The sequence below is a fragment of the Odontesthes bonariensis genome, chromosome 23, assembly GCF_027942865.1.
Source record: "Odontesthes bonariensis isolate fOdoBon6 chromosome 23, fOdoBon6.hap1, whole genome shotgun sequence".
Lineage (NCBI taxonomy): Eukaryota > Metazoa > Chordata > Actinopteri > Atheriniformes > Atherinopsidae > Odontesthes > Odontesthes bonariensis.
The window spans coordinates 16123317-16148313 of record NC_134528.1 but is presented as its reverse complement, the minus strand read 5'-3'; the positions used below and the strand labels follow the sequence as shown (position 1 = coordinate 16148313).

Here is a 24997-nt window from a genome sequence, read left to right as displayed (position 1 = left end):
GCAAAGAGTCTCCATCAGAACTTAGTGTTTCTAACAGAAGCAGCCCAACCACATCTGTTACGGCGGAAACTGAAACAAATGAGTCCGACTCAGAAACAGAGAGGGAAGAGGGAAGCCAGGGTGAGGAGGAAGAGAGGTATGAGTCTGAGGGTGAGTCAGGGTCCGAGACCGAAGATGAGGTGACAGAATCAAACAGAAAAGGTTCAAGAATTAGCAGTAATAGCTCATGGAGTAACAACAGGATTTGTAATGAAAGGAGTTTGAGGGGCCGCACCAAAAACAGCACAGAGAGCAACTCTAAAAGCTCCCGATATTTAGGTTCTGCAGTTTCTAGGTCAAGGCCCAAAACCTCAAAACAATCATGCTCCTCTCATGAGATATCAGAGCTTGAGGGCGAAGAAGACAGTGAGGAAGAGGAGGAGAGGCAAAGCGTTGGATCTGGAAAGTCCTCAGTCAGTAGGCGAGCCTCCAATCGTACGCAGTCTGAAATAAGCTCAGACGTGACCAACACCTCGGACGATTTGTCACCCATCATGGAGGACGCTGAAGAGGAAGAGAAAAGCAGCAACCATAGTGGGGAAGGAGATGAAGAGGAAGATGGGGAATTGGGAAATGAGTCAGCTGATTGAAATCCTGAGGAGGCCTCAGCCTCCACCCGAGATTAAAACCTTTGCCAATAAGTAAGATCTTGGTGAGAATGCCTGGATTGGGTGTGCAGTCATTACCTGAGTGGAATCTCTTACTGTAATCTGTTTCTTTCTTCTCTGTTTGCTGTGATTTATATTCACAGGTGTTTAAATTGCTGGCATGTCCTCTGCTGCCCTCTCAGAGTCTTATCTGCTTTTCTTCATCTTTTGCTTGTGTCTTTAATCCCCCCTTTCCAATCAGGCATCTCCCTCTTCTTCCTTTGTCAGGTTCACATCTTCGGTTTTATTTCCTGAGCTGACTTCTCTCGTTTTACTGTTGAAAAAGCTTTCTTACCATCTGATTATCTCTCTGCAGCTCAAACATTGTTATTTACTGACCTCTTATGGTTTGTTTAAGCTTTTTACATTCGTCACCTCTCTTTCTGTGTGCATCATTCTCCCCGGATCAGCTCTCCCTGCGCCCGTTATCTGCAGGGTGGAAAGACGCCTCTGCTGTCGAAAGAGAAGATATTATTTCCTCTATAATATCAAGGTTGAGTGTAAAAACTGCCAGGGATACTGTGTGACTGAAGATCAGAGCTATTATCACAACCGCCTTGTTCTTTTTGCAAAGTGTGAGCATAGCACACAGCAGTGTTGGATCTAACCTTCAGTAAATTGTTACATCCAGTATACAGTTTTTTCCTCAAAGGCATGTCATGGTTGCTTTCTTTTCGTCAAATTTTAAGCATCAGACTGCTTTGAATAGCTGGTGACAAGGATGAAATCAACTCCGCTGATTTGAAGGTGCAACTTTTACGTTGTACATTGTCTGAATGAGTTTGAAGGTGAAGCAAAATGGAGCAGTAAATGTATAAAAAGAAACCAGAAAAGGTCACGGCAGCATTTTAATGCCCATAAACTGGCATTGTTTCATTTTTAAAGACATAAATTTAAAGATTAAACATTTCTGTAAAAATTTATTTAAGACATTTTTTTCAATCTTTAACATTTTCAAAATAACAAAGAAAAATAAATACTCCAAGAACTCTTAACACAAGTATTTATTTATTTATTTAAGAGTTTAGCAGTTCTTGTTTGGGGGATTTTCATCCATTCTTATTGTTATTTAGTTCCTGGGATGATCTTCGACTTTCTTCCATGTTCTGCACTTCTGAGGTTTCTCCTCCTACATGAAAGACTCAAGCATCTTTTTCTGCTTTTTTTGAGTTGAAAAGTTTTCATATCAATAAACATATATTGATACCAATATAAATTGAATGGGCTTTTTGCTTTGTGTCTCTAATGTAGCTCTTATTTCCACTGATGCCATATGATTTGTGTGTTTCCACAGCAGGGCAGTAAAAAACGTCGGATCAAGTTGGTGGTCGACCGAGAGTACGAGACCAGCTCCACTGGTGAGGACAGCGTGCCAGAAACCCAACGCAGCCGCTTATCCACCATCCACAACAGCCACGTTAATGTTAATGGAAGCATCTATGTGGCCCAGAACGGCTCCATCATCCGCACCCGCCGATCGGTAAACGCTACAGGTCCAACATACACCACAACCACTTCGAACAACAATATCAAACCGAACTCTCCCATCTTCAGCTCACGGTTGGCCAAGCACTTTAAAAAACTGGATAAAATGGCTGCCACGCTGGAGGAGAGAGTACCCCTGAGCAGCCCCAGAACAACAGCAGAAGGCGGATGCAACACGCTGCCCACCTTCCAAAGTTTTAGAAAGGTCAACTCTGCGACAGCCACATCCTCTTTCTCTAACTCTGACAACAATAAAACGCTGAATGTGTTAAACACTCGACAATCCAGTGCATCTTTGGGGTCAACCAGCACCAGCATCACGGGCCCAGAAAGTTTAGCGTCTAAGCCCGACCTGCTGAAAGCGGCGTGCGAAACCACAGAGCGGCACAAGAGCAAAGAGGAGATAGATGAGCTGAAAGAAGGTGAGAGCGAGTCAAAGGTCGATGTGGACAGCAGCGACGATGTGGTTGGAGTTGTTAGGATGGAGCCGCTGGAGTGCCCGAGTGACAGGACGCAGTCCGATGAGGAAGAACTATGGATGGGGCCGTGGAACAACCTTCACATACCCATGACCAAACTCTGACTGACCCCAACGCCACTGTGATCGCTCCTTATTCACAAGATCATTACAATGTTCAGACACGATTTCTGTTCATTAGTTGTGGAACTAATTTGGACGTTCCAGTTCAGTTCAAACAGATCTAATAACACGATTGGCTCAGATCAGTTCATTTATTTCCATTTAAATTGAAACACAAATGATGAAAATACTTACAGTGTAACAACCATGGTGTTTCATTGGTTATTTACCAGTTCAATCTTTAAAATGTCTGTTTTGTAATGTTGATACTCCAATCTGTGCATTACTTCTGATCTCAGAGCCGCAGCACATTCAGAAAACTGGACCTAGAAGACGAAGACTTGATATATTTCTACTTTGACAATGAGGTAAAAGTTGATGATGAACTTTTTTATGGCCCTTTAAGCGAATGGAACTGAGCCTGTTTCATTCAGTATTATGGCCACTGGCGCAACTCATCTTGAATTTGCCTGACACGTTTCATTGACACATGAAGTCTTGTATTGTTCACACTTGCCTTTTTATTCTTGTCAAGTTGCTTGGCAGATTGATTCCAAATAAAGTTTCATCTATTGAAAGGTGGAGTTGTGGCCTCTGCAGAAGTGGGAAGATGCGACCACGGTGAGATGTGGTAACTGGTAAATGAACTGTAGGTATGTAGCTACACAGGCTACACAGTTATTACAATGTGGACTAAATCAACTCAACAAAACTTTCCAAAGAAAAGTTTCTATTTATATATTATAATATGATAAGGTCAGTAATTGAACCTGTATACTTCAAAATCAAAGTAGTTCAAAGACAACATGTAACAGATGAAAAGGTTGAGCATCCAAGAAATGTGGAGTCAAGAATTCAAGGAATGAGGATTTCATCATTTCCTGGGCACAGTACGCTCCATTAATGCTGAGCATTTTAAAGCAAATTATAAAGCCATTGATATATATAGTCAGGGAGGACTTTGCTTACGATAAGTTGCAGCCATGATGAGAGCTGTCTGAATTCTCTTAATACTGATGAGAGGATAGTCAGTACTTCCTTTAGTATCCCAACACTGATCCCAACATCCCTAAAGACAACACATTCAAAATGGGTAGATTAGAGTATTTTTTTTTATAAGAAATGCAATTAAATTGAATTATTGTAAGTACAGATTCAGTTTCAGCATTTTACATTTCCTTTGCACTACGTTCAGCTTCATATCTGTTCAAATAGTTGGATTTTATTTATTTTTTTGGGGTTGTAAATGAGATGTTCCACTAATCGTAAAACAACAATGGTGACGCTGCTAGACGCCGTTACCAGTCAATATTCTCACCCAACTTCTCAGGCACTTAAGCAAATAAGCCAAAATGTTATGGTAAACTAAAGCTTTGATTCCAATCTGCCACAAGGGGAAAAAAAGTGGGTCACTCTCCTGTATGTTCTTCCCCTTCTCCAGTTTTAACCGTTAATTGCATTAAGTTGTACTTAAACAGATACTGTTCGGCAGGAACGTTTCTTTTTAATTTCCTGGGGGATCCACTTAACAGAGCACATCTGCCTTGTCAAAGTTCATCAGTATAAATGTGGGGGAACTTATAATTGTGAAACACATTACAGTAAATTGTTTAATTTGAAGTCTTGGGAAGGAAGGATCATTAACCTGCCGAATCACCAGGTTTTAAAACTGGCCATTTAATCCGATGACTGCATAATTTTGCATTAGGAGACTCGTCAGAGTGTGCTGTACCGGTGCTGATATTTGAAGCAGAGGCCTCCTTATTAAACAGAATTAGTGGACTGAGCCACAAAGTCATATTTTAAACAGTTTCTGGAAGGCCGGGCACGTCTGAGCGGGTCTTATTGATTCAACCAAATGAGCTGATTATGTCACTGATTCCCGAGTCCACTGCGCTGCACTGGAGAAGAAGGCAGACTGAGCTTGGCTCATTAAGCGGCTGCAGCAAAGATTTGATTAGTTGCTGAGTTGATGTTAGAAAAAGGATGTTTCATCCAAAACTAAGGGCTTAATTATGCGCGCTTTTGTGAATGCAAAGTTTTAGTCTAATTTAAATGATGTGAAGCTGACAGGTTGCGTGCACAACAAGTGCGTCGACACCAAGACCGCTTTAAACTGCTGTGAAAAAAGATACTTCAGATGCTTCTTCCTGATAAAGGACGCTTGATTAGTAAAATATACCATACAGTATATAGTTATATAATTATTTGCATACATTTATTGCAATCTTACTGTACACAAGGGTGAGTTCTCTCATAAACCGAGACTCTCTAAGTCTTCGTAAGATCCAGCATGCCGTATGATAGTGTACATACAGTGCTTTTGTTAACGTTTTGCTCCTCAGAGGACAGACTGCCAGTTTATTTACAGTGTTTTGCTACTAATCAGTCCTAGGAGATTTTATCCAGCAGCGTATTACATAAAAAAAAAGAAGCTCTTTTCCTTATTTTCATTCCACATTTTAAATCATGAGTGAATTTGTTCGGTGCCACGGATCAGCGGGTGGTGCTTTATGTTACCAGGCAGACTGTCACATGCTGTTCCCATGGAGAGAGTTATGCCCCTTTTCCACCGAACATTTTTGTACCAACACAGCTCTACACGGTCCCACTCTACCCTGATTGGGAGCTTTTCCACTGCGGGTTGAAGGTCACCCCTTATTTTCATGTGAATCAAACAAACCTAAGAGTAAAACTAAATTCATATTATTGATCTGCCTGAAATCTCCTTGTGAAACTGAACCCATTGTCTGGTTTAAAGATAAATCAGTCCTAGAATTACAATTGGACGTCCTGCACTTCAAGAAAAAGTTCATCTGTGTAAAAGCCAGTTTCAGGTACTTTATATATGAGGAATTATGCAAATTGATTATATCCTGGAACATGTTTTCTTTTGAGACTCCTCGTCATAGAAATTTTTTAAGTATCCCAATATTCACTTGTGCTTTTATGCCTCTGTATGATGACAAAATATATTCTTTTTTAGGTTTAAAATGAAATCAGCTGTCAGTTGCACTGAATGAATCAGAGTGAAGTAGGAGGTCTAAAGTAGCTTTAAGTGGAAATCCTCACAAAGAAACACACATGCGGCATCGTTCAACCTTTTTACATTTTATTGTGATCCTGCTATATGATAAATCCACCAAATTATCATTCATTTCAAAATTCAAGTAAATAGACAGATGTTCACTTGACAGTCACGTCTTAACACAGATGTTAAAGGATATCATGGGAGTGTTATGGAAACAGTGCTGAAGATGAAATGGCTGACTGTCGGCAAACAGGTCATATTCAGTGGATATAATGAATACAACTAAATGCAAAATAGTCAAAATTTTGTCCAAGTTTGATGAAAAATTAGACAATAAATGATGCTGTTTACTGCAGGATAACATGCCACAAGTATGAATGCTACACTGAATATTATACACACAAAATAAAATATTTCTTTACATATCTAAATAGGTTTGAGTAAAGTTTGGGCGGTAGGATTCACCCTCTCTCATATTGAAATAAATAAAAAACACTTAAAACTACTTACAGGAACTTGTACAGACATAAAAGATAACTGCCAACCAGGGCTTCACATTAAAATAAATAACTTCCAAACACACAGTTGTCTCAGGTTGTAAGAAATGTTACATTCAGAAATGAGGTCTACAGGTTAAGTGGAAGGAAAACAAGACTCGGTGGTGTGATGAAGCCGACCGCGCACAGATTTACAGTTGAACAGAAACTTCCTGCTGGGTGGATTTCGCACACCTACAATCGCTGTTATCGCTTTCATCCAGGCAGGGGAGCTGTGGGTAATGACCATTTAATGCAGTATTATCTTTTGCTTGACATAATGGCATTTCTCCGTGTTTCAACTCTAATCCATAATAATAACAGAAGCCCTACAGGATAAAAGGATTACAGCTTCATTATCGCCGACATGACGTTGTGGTTTCTGGGTCTCGTCTACCTTAATTATTCAATAAGCCTCGGGGAGCAGGCCGCCCCAACGCCTCGCCACCGGTAGATGATAATCTGTGTGCGCGAATGATATCGATTCTGACAAAGTGAAACAACGACTCGAGGCCAAGAGTTTAGAACCAGAAGCAGAACAAGTCAGTAATTTGCAGACTATTTAATAAACAAAATAAAAAAAAAGAAGATGAGTTGAAGTGACACAACTTCAATATTGCACAAATAGTCAAACGCATTACTTGGCACAGAGCTTGGTGAATTCAAAAGAAATTAAAAGTAAAAGGACATGAAGTCAGTTTCTCTTGCGGATCGTGGCCACATTTGCCTAAATACAAGTCTGCTGAATAAATTGATGGAATGTGGATTAAAATGTACTTCTTTCTTACTGATTTAGCAGGAATTTGTTCGGAGCACCATCAGTTAAGAGAGTCACAGGAGGGATTTGGAGTCATTTGTTTAAGTGGAAAAGAGAGTAGATACATAATGCAGTCAGGCAGCTGTGTGCTTAACCGTAAATGAGAGTTGAATTCATCGTGTCAGGACGACTATTTTAAGTACATTTCAGTGCGTTTTCTCATGGATCAGTCAGATTTAAGCGACTGACATGCTAAAAACTGAAATGCCAAAACAAAAAAATACAATAATGTTAGGGCGACGAGTACTTTATCAAAGATGGAAATGTCATCAGATCAGAGCAGATTTTTTTTTTTTGGGGGGGGGGGCAAAAAGGTTGAGTTTTACATTCTGACTGAAAAATAAGGAAATCACTATCAAGCAATCAATAGGACAGTGTTCCACCTGTATAAAGATACTGCTCTCAAAATACTGAATAGCAAATCCAGGGCTAATAAATCAAAGTGAAATGCAATTCATTATATTTTTGTGTGTCAAGTACGTTCAAACCTGGGCTGCGGACAATCTCGGGCTCTCCAGCAAACTTCATCCGCAACTGGGTTAAAACTCCAACGCAACACGTACGACGGTCATAATAAAGGAGACATTCTGACCATCTAACGACAGGAACACAAACACACTCAACAGCAAAAGGAAAAAAAAATGTGCAAAATACTGTTTGGAGAAGATCATAGTGTTTTCACAAAGAATCTCAGATCTGAAATCACCGCTGCGGCGCTCAGATGAAGGATGAAACATCAGAGCTTTGTCACATACGGGGGACGTTCATCAGGTAACGAAGCCTGGAGTCGATTGTCTGCTCAGATTTGAGAAAGTTTCTATTCTGGCTCTGATACTCTGGTTTTGATGATTTAAAAAAAAAAATAATAATAATAATCTGCCTAATTAGTGAAAAGAAATGTGTAATTCTTTAGAACGTAATGATTTATCTGTTGGCTGGCACGATAAGATGCCTTTAGTCCAAGTTATTTCAGGTCAGTGATGCTTTAAGACGCTTTGTGGAACAGAGCCGATCATCCTTACAGACCGCTTCAAAATGACCAAGAGTTGGAGGCAGTGTTGCAACATTTTACAGCAACATGGCACCACGGTGACAAGGAGGCTGGTTGTTCCTGAACTACTGAGTATTGCACACCTACACTGCCTTAAAATGATGCCACCTTCAGCGCAGAGATGGTAGTGTCCAAGAAACGGCCCGTCGCCTCATGGCTTCCATAACAGAATAACTAAACCGAGTGAAAATGTCTCGGAGCGCTGCCTCATGTGCCCCAACAGTCCTGCGAAACTGGAACAGTAAGAAAAGAACCAAACAAGCCAGCTTGTCAGCCTCCTTCACCGTGTCCTCTACCACCCGAGGAAGAGAAACCAACGCTGTCTCACCCTCTCGCCCCTCACGCTCTCCCTCAGTTTATCCAAGCTGATCTCCCCACAGCTGCCAGGTGCTTAGTTTCTGTCATGCAGGGAAATGCTGGTTCTTAAATCGACGTGAACAACCAAAGTACAATATGTATTTATCTGACAGATGCTGTTTTTCCAGGCGATGGTACGGTTCGGCTCTACTCGTTTTTTTGGTTGCATATTAACAGTCATGTGGAGAGAAGAAGATGAAGCAAAAGATGAACACAAACTGTGAGCCTGATGCAGGAACTCTTGTCCAACTTGGCCCAGATATCTGTTGTCCGGAGACTCGCCGGTTATACTGGAAACCCAGAAATAGTGGCCCAGAGGATACGTTTTTGAACCAGAGCTGATAATTTCCAATGTACACATCACCTGTGCGTTTAAATGCTACAAATTCCCACAGAGAAACGGCCACTCAACACGTGTGCAGGTAATCTGTGCCACGGCGGCTTCACACAGCCAATAGAAAATTGAGTTCTGCTACGAAAAAGCGAGTAGAGTCGAGTTGTACCGTGCAACGGAAAGACAGAATAGTTATCTTGTGGAGCCATATTTGAATTTTCTTTGAAAAAACACTCCAAATAGTTTGTGGTTCAGTGAATTGGCCTGATCTAAAGGCCATTTAGCAGCTCATCCAGGTCATTAAAAAATGTTTAAAAAAAACAAAAAACTGGCACATAAAGAAAACTCTTCATGCTTTAAATGGGACTCAGGGAAAGTAATTTTTTTTTCTCTTTTCTTTTTTTTTCTTCTGTTTTTCAGAAACAGGAGGAATACTTTAGTGCTTTTTAATGTCCCTGATGACTTGAATAACAACAGCTGCCCCTGGTGCTCTGGACCCCTGTGGAGCCACAGCCACAACAATAAACCAAGAGGAACTGGAACGACCCGCCCACATGATCATCACTGCTGATCCCGGGTGCGATTTCCAAACTCCTGTGTATCACTAAACCAAGCCAAGGTGCTGAACACTTAACCCCTTGACAGAGCTTCCTGTCATTCACTTGCTGAACAAACACAAGAGCGGGATACAACTCCTTCGAGACCTTGAGAGGAGCATATCCCAGAAGTCAACAGCTCCTCACACCCTCGTGGAAACACTTTGCCTCTCATGAAAAAGGGGAATCCTCCAAGTTTAGACGTAGTCAGTGCATTTCTCTGATCTTGGATCTCATTTGTGGATCTTCCAGTTCCTGAGGAGGTGAAGTTTCCAGGCTGTGGGGGTTAGAGAAGAGGTGGGAAGGTGGGCAGGCTGGACCTGCCCCGTAATGGAGGAGGAGTGGGAGGAGGAGGCCTGTAGGATCCTTTCAGCCCCCACCCTGCCCTCTGTGAGCCATGCCTTCAGACCTGCAGCTGCAGACGGATACCCTGCAGGGGAAATGTTTTCATTTTCACATTAGCATTCAGATAAGAACATCTGGGTAAGGGGAACACACTGATCCCCTAAAAATAAAATAACCTGGTACTTGATAAGACAACCATGACAAAGGCATTGTTGCCACACTGGAAAGTCAGAGCCTCTGTTATATGTGAAAAGTTGCTGGTTTAAACAGTAAATATCAGGATACATGTGCAGAATAATGAAATCCATTCATAAAAATATAAATATATAAATATAATAAAAACTATTTTGAGCTGACATGATTCTGCTTTACATTTAGTTCCATTCTGCGGCTTTGTCACATCAATTTGCCTTTTCTGAGCTGTTCCACCTATTTTAAACTGAAACTTGGAAGCTGCCGACAACATAGCCACGTTACAGCTGACAAATGTGCTAATTACCACTTAGCCTAATACAGCCCTTGTTTGTAGCAGTTTTTAATTAGAAACATTTACTTCAAAGTCCATCTCCAAGGGCTATTTAAGTGTTACTTCTCACTGTCTACAAGATGCCTTTAACACTTATGTGCACTTCTTGTCCTTTTCTACCCACTGCTACTCTCAGAGAAAATCGGAAGACCAATCCACCGCAGCAGTGAAGAAGAACAGCGCTTACAAGCATGAATGGATCTAAATGATGCAGATTTCTAACTCCTCAAAGGTTTTATAGACACACACATATTAGACATCTGAATGATGGTGCTTAACGTGTCATATGGCAACAGAGTGTTTTCAGCTCAAGTGAATTAGGTTGAAACTGTCAATGATGTTTTAAAGGACCAATCTTACCACACATGAACCTCAAACACACAACAGTGGGACTTTGAATACTACCGTTTTCCACTTATTGGGAGAAAAAAAAGCTACAAACAAGATTTGCGATTCAATTTCCAAATCCACACATATTTCATCCATGACACTCCTCTGAACGTTCACTTGGTTTTTCCTTTTTCTGCCTCCACTGAGTTCCCTTTGTAAATGTTAGAGGTTAGAGACAACATACGGTACCTCTGTTGCCTTTCCATGCACAGACAGCAGGCAAAGTGTGAGCCTCACTCCTGGAGCTCTGTCAGAGCCACACAGCATGCAGCTCGATCGTCCTTACTCTGGGCAGGGCCATCCACACCAATGCCAGCCGTCATGCTGCGGCTGCGACTCGTCAGCTTCTTGAGCTCACTGGCAAAGGACATGACTTTCTTTTTGTCCTCCCGCACCACCTGGAAGCAGAAAAGGATTCATTTTGAAAAAAAACTAATACTTTATTAGGAATTTGCCAGCGTGGTTTAGTCATTTCTCTTCTTTCAAATTCTAAAGGCAGATAACAGACTGTAAACATTGGTAAATTATTTTTGTAATGTTCCTTCATTCTTTCGTTCGTCTTCCTTTGGTTTGACGTAACATAATCCATATCTATTCTGTGCCAGCATTACTGATAAACCCACATTGAAAAAAAGAGTTAGAAAATTATTTGACCTTTATTCAGCGAGGTAAGATATTTAAGTACTTTAATTCCAAGGCTCAACAACCAAAGGCCTCGAACTCAACAGGATTACGAATAAACGAGGGACTGACAGAAATAAAACGTATAATGTTACAGGCTCATTAACAATACAGAGAAAATCACAGAAACAAGACAGAAGAGCAGAGCACTTGAAAGATGTGAAACAAAAGTAGCAGCGACATGTTAAAGATAAAATCCACGGTGGTTAAAACAGCGGTGCGCATGCGGCAGCATGGATTATTGTTAATAAAACAGCCTGTTAGCACATACAAAACTGTCCACTTTGATTTGCGTCTGCACGGATTAAACACACAGGAAGTAGTCCACAGCATTCTGTCATGCAAAACGACGACACATGGAGGGCACAAAGGGGTAAAGACCAAAACAACACATTTAATGCAATGCATATGTGTTAGAGAGAAACAACAACGTCTCTAATACTGAAAATTGATGGTCGCGTTTAGAGCTACCTGCTCTTTGAGTTTAAGAATGAACTTTCCCGCGCCCCGCCAGCGGTTCTGAGCTTGATATACACACTCGTGGTCCAACAGCACCCGCTGAAGGGGTTTGGTGGTGGAGGACTTCTTAGAACCGGCATCCTTGGTCACTTCCTCCATCAACACGTAGTCACAGGGACTGGGATTAGACAGGATACTGAAGGAATACTTTGCCTTTGACAGAGTCTGGTCAAAAGAAAATAAAGCAGAATTACTAACTAAGAAGCCTGTAGTTTCTATGTATGACATAACGATCTTTTAAGGCGCTGCTCTGAAGACTAGCTTTAAAACATTTTCTGTGACCCACCTGCTGTATGATGTCCTGAGCAGTGCTGTATCGTGGGGCCTTTATCACAGTGTGAGGCTGCTCTGGTGAAACTTCATGGACCTGGACAAAGAACATATCTTCCTCCCCTCCGCCTCCTCCTCCTGCTCCTTCTTTCCCTCCCACAGTCGTGTCCTCCTCTCTCTCCAGCACTGTGTTTTTCTCAATTAAGTTCTGCAATAATTAAACCACACAGTAACCGAGTAACAAATGTTAATGTATTGTATTGGGTGACCACAAGAGGGCGTCAGAGTCTTTAGTATATGCATCACAAACTACAAAAAAATAAAAAATAGAAAGCAAGCACCATTTCAGTTTCACTCTCTTGTCAGTGTAATATAGGATATGTAGGAACTTGTTTTTTGTGACTGTACCTCTTCTCTTGTTTTGAGGCAGATCCTCCCCACATATCCCTCCTCTGTGTTCCAGCTGCAGACCAGCCGGACCAACTCCTCCTCAGGTGCTAGGGGCCGATACTGAGCACAGCGCTTCACCTCACTGCGCTCCTTCAACAGGGGAACCTTCTCCTCACACAAGAAGTGCTCTGATGGGTTTCCTCCTGATGCAAGAACCTGTGGAGGAGAAAGGTCAAACTGTATTACTTACAGGATAATATGACAAATGCCAAATGCATATGGAAATTTCTTCCTATTGGGCTGCAGCTACATCTTAAGCCTTTATTTCTGAAGCACGAACCATGTCCAGCAGCTGTTTGGCCGTAGTCTGCTCTGTAACACAGAAAACTGTGAAGGGCTCAGGACCTGGAGCTCCGTGCACCGTCACCCTATGCTGCTGGGAGACATGTTTCTCCTCCGAGCTGAACAGCTGCGAAGGGAGCAGGAGAGGCAACAGGCAGCAGGTTGTTATGAGACATCCTGACATGACATTTCTCCTTTATTAAATAATCTCTTTCATTCTCCTCAGAGAGCATGATAAAGCAAAACCAAAGCCAGTTTCCAATGTTGCTGACTGCAGCAGCAGGATGTCTTTGAACATTCTTGGATCGTAGTCTATCACATTTCAAATTTTAATGAGTACGTGTCATTATCAAGGCTTTGAAGTCAAACAAGTGCACTTAACCTATCAAACCTTGTTTGAAGTGCTGCCTGCTATCAGACCTGAGTGAGTCTTACCAGAGATGAGGGAGTGGCGCCCCCTGTGGGACCTTCCTCTGTTCTGCGGCTGTAGATAAATAAGCTGGACACTTCCAGAGGCTCGTTGTGCTGCGTTCTCAGTTGAACGTGTCTGTAACCTGAAACACACAGCAACAACAAATATTTTGAATTTGTACCGTGAAAGTGACATGATTGGAACTCTAGAGCGTTCTCCTGGACAGCTGTGACGCCTACCTGCTTTGAGAGCTTTCAGGGGCAGAGTTCTCTGGGCAGTGGTCTGAGAGCTGTTGTTCTCCACCACAGCAAATCGCAGGAAACACATCTCTTCGAAATGCACGGTGAACGTGAAGTGCTCACTCCACATGGGGTTGAGGGTGTTGCGGTGGATGGGTTTGGTACGGAAGTGGCAGCTGTCGACGGGCATGCCCAGAACATCCACCTCGATGCAGGGGCTGCCGGAGCTGTTACCCGGACACACATTCTGACCAGAAACAATCTGCGGGGAAAAAAAGATGAAGTGTGATGTGATGAATGAGTGTTTATAATCACACAGCGTCTGAACAAAGCTTGCAGTTCAATTCTTCACCGGTCACTAAATCAAGCTTATCCTTTGTTCATCTGACAAAACACAAGCCAGCCATAGAAGCCAAAAGTCACTCTGACCTGCCAACATGGATTTACCTTCTCTCAGACACACTGAAAAACGCAGGTTTCACCAGTGTTTGCGTTGCTTCTAAAAGCGAGGCTGCAGTTGCGACTCCATGTATTGTTGAACATTTCGACAGTAATTAAAAGCAACAAAACTCAAGGCACACATGCTCAGTGATATCATTTTTATTTTCCTCTACTTTATGATTTTTCTATCCCACTATAAAAGCATTCAGTGGCAGCTACTGTGCGCTTTGAAATCTGTGACCAAAGAAAACAATGTGCTGCTTTGTTGCAGGAGGGAGGGGAAAAATGCAGCGACAGGATGAAAAAGGATGGAGTTGTCATTCTAAGTGATGTTCCACTCACAGTGAGAGAATAGACAGCAGGGCTCATTTTTTCAAAATCCCTCTCCATCGGACAGAACTGCTGATAAAGTGGACAGCTGCGATCCCAAAGCACTGCAGGCTTCAGTACGTAGCCACAGCCGCCATTAGCCTCAAACAGTGCTGTGTTCAGCTGCATTGGCAGGTCTGAGGAGAAGAGAGAGGAAAAATACAGATAATGTTAACAAGAAGAACCTTTCAAACACAAAAATGCAGCAATGCTCCCTGTCAGCTTTACGAGAAAGGGAATTAAAGACAAACATCCCATTCAGGAACGGGTAGCTGCAGAGATTTCTCCTGTTAAACCATTCAAATCTTTGTGGTAGCTTGGCAGTATACATCAAAAGGACAGAAAAGTAAGATTTAAACAAGGCAAACGTCTTAGAGCATATACAATGGTTTGTGCCAACAACTTGGTCTCCAAACTGAGAGGAATGATTTGAGAAGCAGAGCGAGAGAGAAAAAACCTGAGCAACAGTGAAGCAAAGCAAAAAACTGAATCAGAGACACGGGAGATGCTGTGCATCGTTTCAAATGTGAACGACTTCAATGAAGAAAATACATCCATCTGTCAGTCTGGACTTCTTTTACAGAAAAACTGAGAAAAAGCAGTTTAGTAGCTTGGAGCCAAGAGCTTTATGTTAATTTTATCCCTCCCTTTTCACAAATGTATCACAAATAAACTGTTTTTCCGCCAATTTAAAGACTCTTAAAATGTACAAATCTAGAATTATGTGAAAGTTGCAAAGCAAAATGGAGAAAAATGGTGTAGTAGAGGGCATTGTCATTTCTCCTCTACCTTCTGACATCAATATTCTTAAGGCTATTTCATTGTAAATATATATGAATTAAGAGAAATCCTTTTGAATGGCCAATATTCTAAGTGCTGCAGAAAGTTCAAGGTGATGTTCCTCCTCATATATAAAGAGAGGGAAGCATCTCAGCCCCCCGTCCTCACCATCAGTCTGATAATTGAGAGCCACCAGCTGGATTCCGTGCAGCCAGAAGAGCAGAGGGTTGGGGTTGGTTGAGTCGATCCTGGTGGCTGCTGGGTACGTCCTGAGTAGCTGGCACACCGTGTGCTGTATCAGCTTCTGAGAGTACCGTCTGCACAGCCGCTTGGCCGCGTTCTCGTTGACGGACGAGATGTGGTAGCACTTTGGAGTGCGGATGATGGCGCTGAGCGATGTGGGGGGGTTGAGGAGCGGTGAGGTTTGTGTCTCCTCCCAGCTGAGTCGCTCCGACCCACCTACAGGTGGGATATTGAGAGACTTTTTAAGACCCTGGAAATACTTTTTCTTAGTCGACTTCTTACTAAAATTCAATTCAATTCATTTTTATTTATATAGCGCCAAATACAACAAATGTCATCTCAAGGCACTTAGGTAATAAAGTCCAATTCAAGCCAATTGGAATTCAATTAATTAAAATCCCAGCTGGCATTTGGCTAGAGGTGTGGCACAGTCCATTTTTTATTTTTTTTCATCTAAGCACATACTAGCAAATCTACTGGCACATCTCAGCTCTGCTTACCTTTCCCAGGAGTGCGGCTCTGGGTCGTGACCTCCCCTGTTGTGCTGCAACGAGAAGGAGCTGTGTAAAATATGGACTTCCTGCTCTTTCCTCGGTCCTTCCCTCGACCAGAGCCACCCGGAGACAACGTAGACAGGCCTGGGTTCCCACAAAAAATAAGCAGACAGAAGAGGATAGTCATTAACATAAACAGACAGACTAGTAACGGCAAAGCGATCGCTCCAGTGTCCCTCTCGATACTTCACAATTCAAGATGGCATTTTCTTTAAAGAGCAAACTGCGACTCCGTTTCTGAGGTGGCAATTCAAGTCGATTTGTTTGCTAAACTCAACTGTTTTAGGTTTTAGTTTTTCGTAGAACTAAAGCGACAGAAATTTCTGTTGAATTTCCGTGCCAGGAAACATGTCTCGCATAAGAATCGCCTGAACAGTGAGGGGGAACCGAAAGTCCAATGTGCTAATGGTAATAAAACTAATGGCATTTCCCGATCCTCTCATGCTAAAATGCAATTCATTTAAAAATGTATTATCTTCTAATATTTCTTTATCGGGAACATTTCTCCTCTCCCCTTGCCTAACAATATTTGAAATGACAAATGTCAACTGCATTTTTATAAATGATAGTCTCGGTATTTGAACAGGAATCTTTACAAGTAGCACGACCACCTGAGAACCCTCCAGACAACATTTAATGAATGTGAGCAGGCTGCTGCCGGTCTGAAGTGGGCCAATTGCCCTGCTTCCTCTCTCTCAGATCTGACTCTCTGGAGACTGTAAACAAATAAAATACCAGTGGAAAACACAGGCGGGTTTATAAGGAAATGTCAGAAGTCAGATGTCATTTAGAGAGAAGAGGAGACAGACAGTGAAGAGGATACTTGAGGGAGGAAAGAGACGATAAGGGGGTGATATTTAAGGGGACAAAGAGAAATTTGTGAGATAAATTGTAGCGAGGAATGAAGACAGATGATATGAGGGATGTCATGTGTGCGCCAAGAGAGCTAAATCAAGCGTTCTGAACTGGCAAAGTGAGAAAAATTCTCAAGCAGCTCTGACATGAGACAAAGGCCTTAGCTTCAATTTGAACTAGACTGGCCCACCAGGACATCCCCCCCAAACATTTTCCTCCTGTACATGAAAACAACTGTAGTGTCGTCGTGTTGTTTAGAGAATTAAAGCACAATTAAGAAACCACATCTTTCCCATTGGGAGAGGAGGAGTCGTGGTCTTAGTGGGTGTCCTGTGTGGGACAGAAGAGAAGTGTAACAGAGGGATATTGAATGTTGAAAAAAAAAAATCCCTAAACATGGGGGAAAGGCTGACCTCTTAGATATTACATGGAAGTGGATTTGGGTGGAACAAGATGGGAAAAGGAAAAGAAATGAAACTGACATCATCTTAAAAGTGAAAGAAGAGGATGGAAGACATACACTACTGCTTACTGGGAAAAGGAGGAGGAGAGTACCAGCAGAGAGGGCATGTGCAGTAAAACTAATAAATTTTTGGGATAAATTGTTCACATGAGAAAGTCAGAAGGAGAAAAGGAACTTTTTAACATAAAGATGGAAAGATGAAATATTTCCTACCAGGAAATTTGACAGCCTGGCTGTAGATGACGAGGTCAGACAGCTCCTGGGCAATCTGCCGGCTCTCCTTCTTGTTCTGAGGAAGGTAAAACTCCTCGCCGAGCTCCATGTCAAACACCTACGGGTGCAGGGAGAGATGGGAAAAATACTTCTTCTCCAGGTTCCAATTAAAATTTGACACCCTTAATTTCTTTTTAAGGCTATGATGACTTCAAAACATGTTTTTGATATGTGTACTGTCGGAAAAAAAAATAAATCATTGATTTATTTAATAGATAAATAAACCAATTACTGTTTTCTTTTTAATACTGTACAAAGATTATACCTTTCCTTTGCTCTGCATCGTGCTCTCAGCCTTCTTCATCCTCTTAGGGATTTCATCAGCAGGTTGCTCCTCTTTGTCTGCTGAGCTCTTACCCTCTGGCTTGTCATCCAGAATGTTATCTGTGCAAACAAAACAACAGATTATTGAAGAAACGGAGCCTGCTGATACCTCCACCTTCAGACCAAACAAAGCCTGTGTTATCTTCTCAAAATAACACAGCGGATTGCAACCAAATGAGAACACGGAATAATCCCTAACTATTGTTACTTTGCTAAAATACAAAACAGACTATAGATGCGGATAATCAAATAAAAATATTGATGTTTGAAGTCACTGAGGAACTGTTCTTGTGTGTTAACATGCAACCACCACAGGAACCATAATAGAAACCTCGCATTCAAGTATGTTAGCATCCAAACACACCCCCGTTTAAGCCCTTCTTTCTCATAAAGGCCACAATATGCCAATGCAGCTCATTAGAACATCTCTACGCATGAAATTATATAAAACTCGGAGTATGTTGAATCAGTTTCCAGCAAACCACTCTCAAGCTCTAATCTTTATGCAGCATAGCAGACAAGATCCATATTTTTGAGCCAGAAAGAGTGTCAATGTCCCAGTTGCTCCTCATTTACTGTATGGGAATCTACTGCTTGAAAAATCTATTCCCCTTGTGTTTCGAGGCAGGAATTGGATTTACTTTGGATTATGATTGCCTTCAAACAAATTAGATTAAATTGGATCATAATTGGACTGAATTTGACTGTATCCAATAAGACTTACAATGAACTTGTTTACTAGTTAAGTATGTCTTTCCTTTTTTTTTTTTGTAATTTATAACTGCATTTGTGTGGCATCCCATTTCGGACACAGGGAAAGCTTTTGGCAGGTGGAAACAATTACAGTGTAATTTGAAATAGAAAACTAAGCAGTTAAGATTCCTTCCTACTTGAAGAGCTTATGAGCAGGTTAGAAGCAAACGCCACAAAGTCACTGACCAACTGATACTCAAAGAAAAGTCTCTTCACTGTCAACAGAGGCAACAGTCAGGAGTTCTCCCCTTTGCTCTCATTCCTCCTACACATTAATTGCAGCCAAAACCACAGAAAAAACACATCTGCTTGCAAACATGGAGGCTTTTATCATAGACGGCTTGTCTGATTCTTGACATTTGGAGTCTCCTTCTTTATAGATGGTTTCGCAAAAAGAGTTGACCCTGAACATCTTCCAGCAGACAGATGCCAGATAATTGAGGTGGACCAAGCTGCGACTGCGAGGAGCTACTGTTCAACTAGAGATGGTGGCGATTTGGCAGCTTAGCGCTCAAGTGTTTGTATTTTCAGGGCCGGCTGACATTGAGTGCTAAACATGTATGGTATAAAAGAAGCATTGAGGGTGGAGTGTGGTTTATTCAATCAGGACGCCTTGCATGCCAACACTCAGTGAATATTTCACATGTCTTGCACAAGCAGGAAAACCAGCCCAGTCTACAACAAGGTTTAGATTATTTATCTATTTTTTTCTTTTTCTTTTTTTTTTATAAAGGTCCATGACCGGTAAGTTCATAAGACAGGGACAAGCGAAGTGCAGGGATTAGGAGAAGGGCAGTGCTGGGACTGGGACCGGGCCGGGGTAGTTTCCCCTGGTCTGTTGTTTAGTGCGGGGGCAGCGCAGGGCCTGAGAAACCAGATGGCTTTGTTTTGTTTCCCTGATGAGCCTGCCCAGCCACTGGCGAGGTCACAGACAAATACAGTACGGAGAGGAAGGGAGCCCATGTGTTGGTGGGAGAAAGAGACATTTTAGGAGACAGTAGACTGGTTTTAACATTGACTAAATGTTTTTTAGTTTGTTCTTGTTTTTTTTTCCACAGGCAACCAATTTTCATGTCCCTCTTAATCGCATACGCTTCACCGATAGTCGGTACAGATGTGCGCTCTACATTCCCATCCGGCTCCTTGGTGGTTTATTGGTGGTTCAGTTTCACTCACACAGAAACAAACAAACAAAAAAGTGTTACAGCAGAAGAAACAACATCCAGTTACTGTAAACAGTGTTCATAGTGAGGGCAATTTGATTTTAAGTAGAAGTACGTTTGAATGATAGCTGCACAGACAGCTGATTACCTCCACTGACACACAACAAATGAAATATAGCTGTGGCGAGCTGGGTGGCTGGGAGGATCTGTGTTTCTACAACTACACACTCGTGACACAAGTGCACTTATATCAAACACTCCAGATGTCATTGAATGATGAATCACAGCAACAAAGAGCAGAATTTAAGTAGAACGGTGTTAACTTCAGCACTGTTGTTAGAGCCGAATACACACGGTTGTCTTCTCCATCGGTGGCAGAAGGAGAAGGATTTAGCACATTATACAATATGTAAGGACATAATGGTAACATTTCTGAAGTGCTGATTACCATGCAGCTACAGTACAGCCGTACCTAACCTGTAAACGGCAGAAAGCTAGAAGCTGAGGTAGCAATGATCACTAATGCACTTCTTTATGCCAATGTTTCCTCTGTCGTTATTCTGCAGTAGTATGCAAGCACAGCAAGTCAGTTTGCTCCAATCAATCATAATGTCCCCTTAAAATGCACTGTAACTGCAAAGTCAATATCTGACTGCCACATTTTAAGTAGCTATTTAAGACACCACTAACGATTCTACTAAGGTGCTGTTGTTTCTCATGAACAAAACTAGATCAGAGAAGGAACACCAGCTGATACTACAAGTCAACAACAGAGGAACTCAATGGTTGCTTAAAGAGGGGCATCAGGGCTGTGCATTTACCTTCATGGCCATAGGAGGTAGTAGAGGCTGTGAGGACATCAGCTAAGTGGAGAACAGGCAAGAAAACATGGGAAAGGAATAGATTGTCAACACAAAAAGAGACTCAAGTGTTAAAAGGCGGAGAGACGGAATAAAGTCGTAAACAGAAACTGATCTAAAGGTGAAAATGTAAAGATTTACAGTTCAAGTAAGAATTTGAACCTGAGAAACCTTGTAGGTCTTCCAAAATGGATTTAGTTTAGGAGTTAGTTTTCGGTTTTAATTCGCAAACCCCAACGCAGTTTTCCTTACCATCTGATAAAGACTCATAATCATAGTCATATTCGTCTTCTTCTTCTTCCTCTTCCTCATTGGCATGGTTGCCAGATGAGGTAACCCCTGGTGACCCATTGCTTGCCTGTGCCTGCATGTGGGCCAGTTGGTGAGCCTGTGAAAAGGTTAAAACATACGTGAAGGATGATCTTTCCCCTATCAATCACAAATCTGCAGGCAGTTATCCCCCCGAGAAACTGTAGCAGATATTCAGATGCTGGCTGAGAAATGGTGTGTACATTTGAGCCGTTTTGTATCTATTATTTATGTTTGACAGCACTCTAATGATCAACAGTGCTAAATATTCAAAGCACTAAAGCAGGCTGGCAGTTGCTTTTCAGGATAGCTTAGAAGAAATATAAATTATGCACATGTTGCTACAAGCATGTGGAGGATTTGTTTCTTCCCAACCTTCTGTTTGAGGATGTCCACCGGTGCTTGATGAGCTTTGAGTTTTTTGTTCTTGAGAAGGATCTTGTCACGAAGCTGCAGCGGGGCTGGCAGGTGAGGGTCATCGCTGAAATCGCTTTCAAAAAGGAAGCGCGTCACAAGACGTTCCCCAAACACCGTCTGATGGAAAAAAATAAAAGAACGTTTGAGCACGACAGATGGCATCAGTTGAATGACGAGAAGTGTCACGTGAAAGGACACGAGGAAAACAATCATTTGAGAAGCTGGACACATATCTTTGGTGCCAGAAAAAAAAGTGCTTTTATCAATTCAAAGCATTACAAATAAACAAGACCATGGTGATGTAAGCTGCCCGAGGGCACAGAACTGTCTGAACTTAAAAGACTTCTCTTTATCGGGATACTCAGAAGTCAGTCTCCAGGGAGGATGAAATGCTGAGAAGTTTCTTTAGATGAAAGCATGGTGATATTCCATGATGCGGCCGTCTTGCCTAAACATGCGTGGCCTTGAGTATACAGTATAACTTAAAAAAGAAAAAGACACAGACAGTGGTAGCCTAAAGATTAGAAAGGAAAAAACTTCTCCCTGGAAGCCTGCCAGTTTGGATGCCAAAAACAGCTGAAAGAAATCTGGTCGAAGGAGATGAAGGAGCGGAGTTAAAGAGCCTTGCTCAAAAAGTGCTGCTGCAAGAGTCACTGCGCGAAACACACAGCCACCTCTTTTGGCCTTATGTGGGGTAGAGGGACGGTGCAGGTGGATGGACCGCTCGAAAACTAAAGCGATGGAAACATTTACACGTGAAGCTCAGTTAAACTGTAAAATGTGACATACATGAATTTCAGAAGCAGCCTCCATCTTACCTTGAAGATTTCAGCCATTTTGCGCTGCTGCGGAAGCGAGCAGTGGTTCTCTATGGACAGGATGACGGGCATGTCAGAATTGACAAATGCTGACCGGTTAATTGCTTCCACCACATCCTGAATGATCAAGGAAGCAAAAAAAAAATATATATATATATATCTTACAACCAGCATTCCAAGTCAAATATGAGACAATAAAACCAATACAAATTAAATTCCCTTCAGCTTCACTTACAAACACAAAATAAATCATATCAACATGACGCCGAAGACCAGCTGGTGAGCTTACGTAATTCTCATTAGTTTAAAAAGAATATCTAAATTATGCCTGGATTTGTCAACATGAATACATCAGACAGCAGTAAAATTTGTGTTTGAAGATATGGTGACGTGCTAGAAATGTAAAGGCATCTGAGCTAAAAGGAAGAAGAGCAAGTGAGCAAGTGTTTTTTTTTTTTTTTCTTATACTAACAAAGGGCATGAGCATTTATAACCTTAAATGGAATCTTAGTGGTAAGTGTGTGTCCGTGGTAAATAACTGGCATGCCATCATCTCCATCCCAGCAGTCCAACTCGACACTCCTGCAGCCTTGCAGCAGCACCTGAGTGACAGTGAGAAACAGTCCCGAATAAGAATCAGCCACAGGACCAAAGACGTCAGCAGACTGGGTATAAAGCAGCAGAGTATTTAAACTGTCTGACTTACCTGACTATAAAGCTCAACAGAGGACTCGCCCTTGAGCTGGTGCCCAGTCAGATAAGTGTTGTGGGAGGACTCGATGTAATAGTATGACAGAGGGTACTGCAGCTCCTCTGGTTTTATCTGAGATTCTTCATTACGAGAAGCCAAGCTGTCCTTGTCCATTAGGAACCTGGTATGGACAGGACAATGCAAGCACTTAGCTTAAAGATTCCCCCTGTTTCGTAACATAGTTTACACAGTTTTTCGAAACTGATTATCAATTTGGTATATACATTCATGTCATGCATTTTTTTTTTTTAAACATTGATTTTGCTATACCTTGCAAAACCTTCGAATGACATCCAACCCATTTGTCTCAAGGTTGATGAGGGCTCAAATTTCTGCAAGAGAAAACAAGTCATTGACTTTGTTGATTAAGAGTCTCCTTTCCTTTCTTGCGTTTTGTCACTCTTAATATTTCAAATTCACTACTATACAGTATATCAGGGGTTTTCTCATCCTTCTCTCCATCCTTAACTGCAGTATGTCTTATCCCACCATCCCTCCAGCTCCAGATCCCTACCTGTATAATGCTGAGAATCTCATCATAGCTCAGGTGCTCTTTTTGACAGTTGACTAAAAAGTCATTGAGTTGAGGGATAGCCAATCCCAGTACACCCAGCGATGCGCTCTCCACTCCCGTGCCGTTGGTCACAATGCTGGCGGCTGCTATGGCGTCTGAGATCTGCTTCTGGTTGTCAGACATTTGCTGCCTCGTCCGGATAAACAGGCCAAGATCAGAACCATTACGGGTTAGTAGGTCTGAAAAGGACAGAAGGAGATTAGGAAATAAGGGAGAAAAAAAGGGATTTCAAGCATGATTTTGACCGCCTCAACAGCTCTCTGGTTTACCGAGGTCAGGCTGCAGTCCCGTCTCTTTGTCATCAATCCTGAGGTTGGTGTAAAGGGGAGATGATTCAGGACAAGAGCGACTACAGGGGACAGCAAAGATGTCGAACAGCTCTTTCAGGTCCTTCCTGCTTCGAATACTGTTGAGAAAACAAATCACTGAATTTTTCGTTCAATTCAAGCAACTACTGTTGGAGTAATTAGTTAACCTTACAGTTGTTTTGAAATGTTTTTCTCTGTACGCAGAGAAAGTTTCCATGGGTAAACAAAAGGTTTATAGGTCAACAGCAAGAGCCGAGACAGGAGATTCAGCTTCCCAATTTCAAATACATCTCTCTCCTCTACATTCAATTCGCTATAATATTAGGCAGCACTTATTTGTCTGGAATCTGTATCTTGTACAAATTCTCTTCTTTGGTTTCTATAATAAATTCAAGCGAGAGTTCAATTCATTATGAGCACTTCAAGAAGGCAAGTTGGTTTCATTTAACATAGTTCAGCTATCAACTTTTTATGACTTTATAGACATTCATCCACAAAAACAGTCAAACCTCCACTTTGTGGTTGTATCTGTGCAAGAACAGAATTTATAAAGCTGGGCAACAGATGAGAGGATACGTCACAATCTAAGAAATGTAGGAGGACTTTTACAGGAATTGCTTATCAAGGCACAACACTTTTTCATTCATTTGACAGAAAAAAATTGATAAAAGGTGAATATCGTAAACAAAAGAATCCTTTGAAAATGTCAGAAATAAAAACCTTTAGAGGTATTTGTAAAATATGTTGGATCACACCACCTTTAGGCGTCTTTGATAAGAATATAACAATTACATAAAAGAGAGGAGTTAGATGGCAAAAGTGCTGAACGGAACATGTAAGATAAAAAAACTGTCTTTCAACTAAACTTTAGAAAAAAAAAAAAATTAATAATAAGAAATCAATTTCTATTTACCTGAAAGACTTGAAAAGCTCCACAAATTCAATGAAGCTCATGGTGCTGTCAGAAATCATAAGATTCTGAAAGCCTTTGAAACAAGCTTTACCGCGGCCATGCCACGATCTGCTGCTCCATGCCCTGCAACACAAAGAGAAAGAAAAATGCATCAACTGGAAGGAAGGAAGGTTTCAATCTCAGTAGGGTCTGCTTTGCATGCCGTGCCTCCAGTTGTTTTTCTTTGAGCCGCGAGGGGGATT

At 41.7% G+C, this 24997-nt stretch overlaps 2 protein-coding genes across 5 annotated transcripts in view; one reads left to right on the top strand and one right to left on the bottom strand.

Annotated features, from left to right (window-relative positions):
• The window catches only part of LOC142373511 (protocadherin-15-like), a 219316-nt gene extending 216014 nt beyond the window's left edge, over window positions 1–3302 (top strand). Inside the window, exon 40 of the mRNA XM_075456801.1 lies at window positions 1981–3302. Within this exon, the coding sequence (XP_075312916.1) occupies window positions 1981–2754 (774 nt within the window). The 3' untranslated portion in view covers window positions 2755–3302. The remainder of the gene's footprint in view (window positions 1–1980) is intronic.
• Window positions 3303–5850: 2548 nt separating this feature from the next.
• Window positions 5851–24997, bottom strand: part of plce1 (phospholipase C, epsilon 1) — an 80199-nt gene continuing 61052 nt past the window's right edge. For 2 of the 4 annotated variants that reach the window (XM_075458074.1, XM_075458076.1), the window contains 23 exons: window positions 24756–24878; window positions 23804–23940; window positions 23475–23713; window positions 23231–23292; window positions 22916–23081; window positions 22704–22811; window positions 22210–22326; window positions 21350–21508; window positions 20918–21053; window positions 20627–20668; window positions 17831–17949; window positions 17506–17623; window positions 15921–16058; window positions 15346–15636; window positions 14371–14534; window positions 13588–13849; window positions 13372–13490; window positions 12935–13063; window positions 12613–12810; window positions 12221–12412; window positions 11887–12099; window positions 11021–11132; window positions 5851–9903 (listed from right to left, as the gene is read on the bottom strand). In XM_075458074.1, the coding sequence (XP_075314189.1) occupies window positions 9707–9903; window positions 11021–11132; window positions 11887–12099; window positions 12221–12412; window positions 12613–12810; window positions 12935–13063; window positions 13372–13490; window positions 13588–13849; window positions 14371–14534; window positions 15346–15636; window positions 15921–16058; window positions 17506–17623; window positions 17831–17949; window positions 20627–20668; window positions 20918–21053; window positions 21350–21508; window positions 22210–22326; window positions 22704–22811; window positions 22916–23081; window positions 23231–23292; window positions 23475–23713; window positions 23804–23940; window positions 24756–24878 (3541 nt within the window). In that variant the 3' untranslated portion in view covers window positions 5851–9706. Of the gene's footprint in view, window positions 9904–10923; window positions 11133–11886; window positions 12100–12220; window positions 12413–12612; window positions 12811–12934; window positions 13064–13371; window positions 13491–13587; window positions 13850–14370; window positions 14535–15345; window positions 15637–15920; window positions 16059–17505; window positions 17624–17830; window positions 17950–20626; window positions 20669–20917; window positions 21054–21349; window positions 21509–22209; window positions 22327–22703; window positions 22812–22915; window positions 23082–23230; window positions 23293–23474; window positions 23714–23803; window positions 23941–24755; window positions 24879–24997 lie in introns of all 4 variants that reach the window. The other 2 variants (XM_075458075.1, XM_075458077.1) reach the window with 2 other exon arrangements.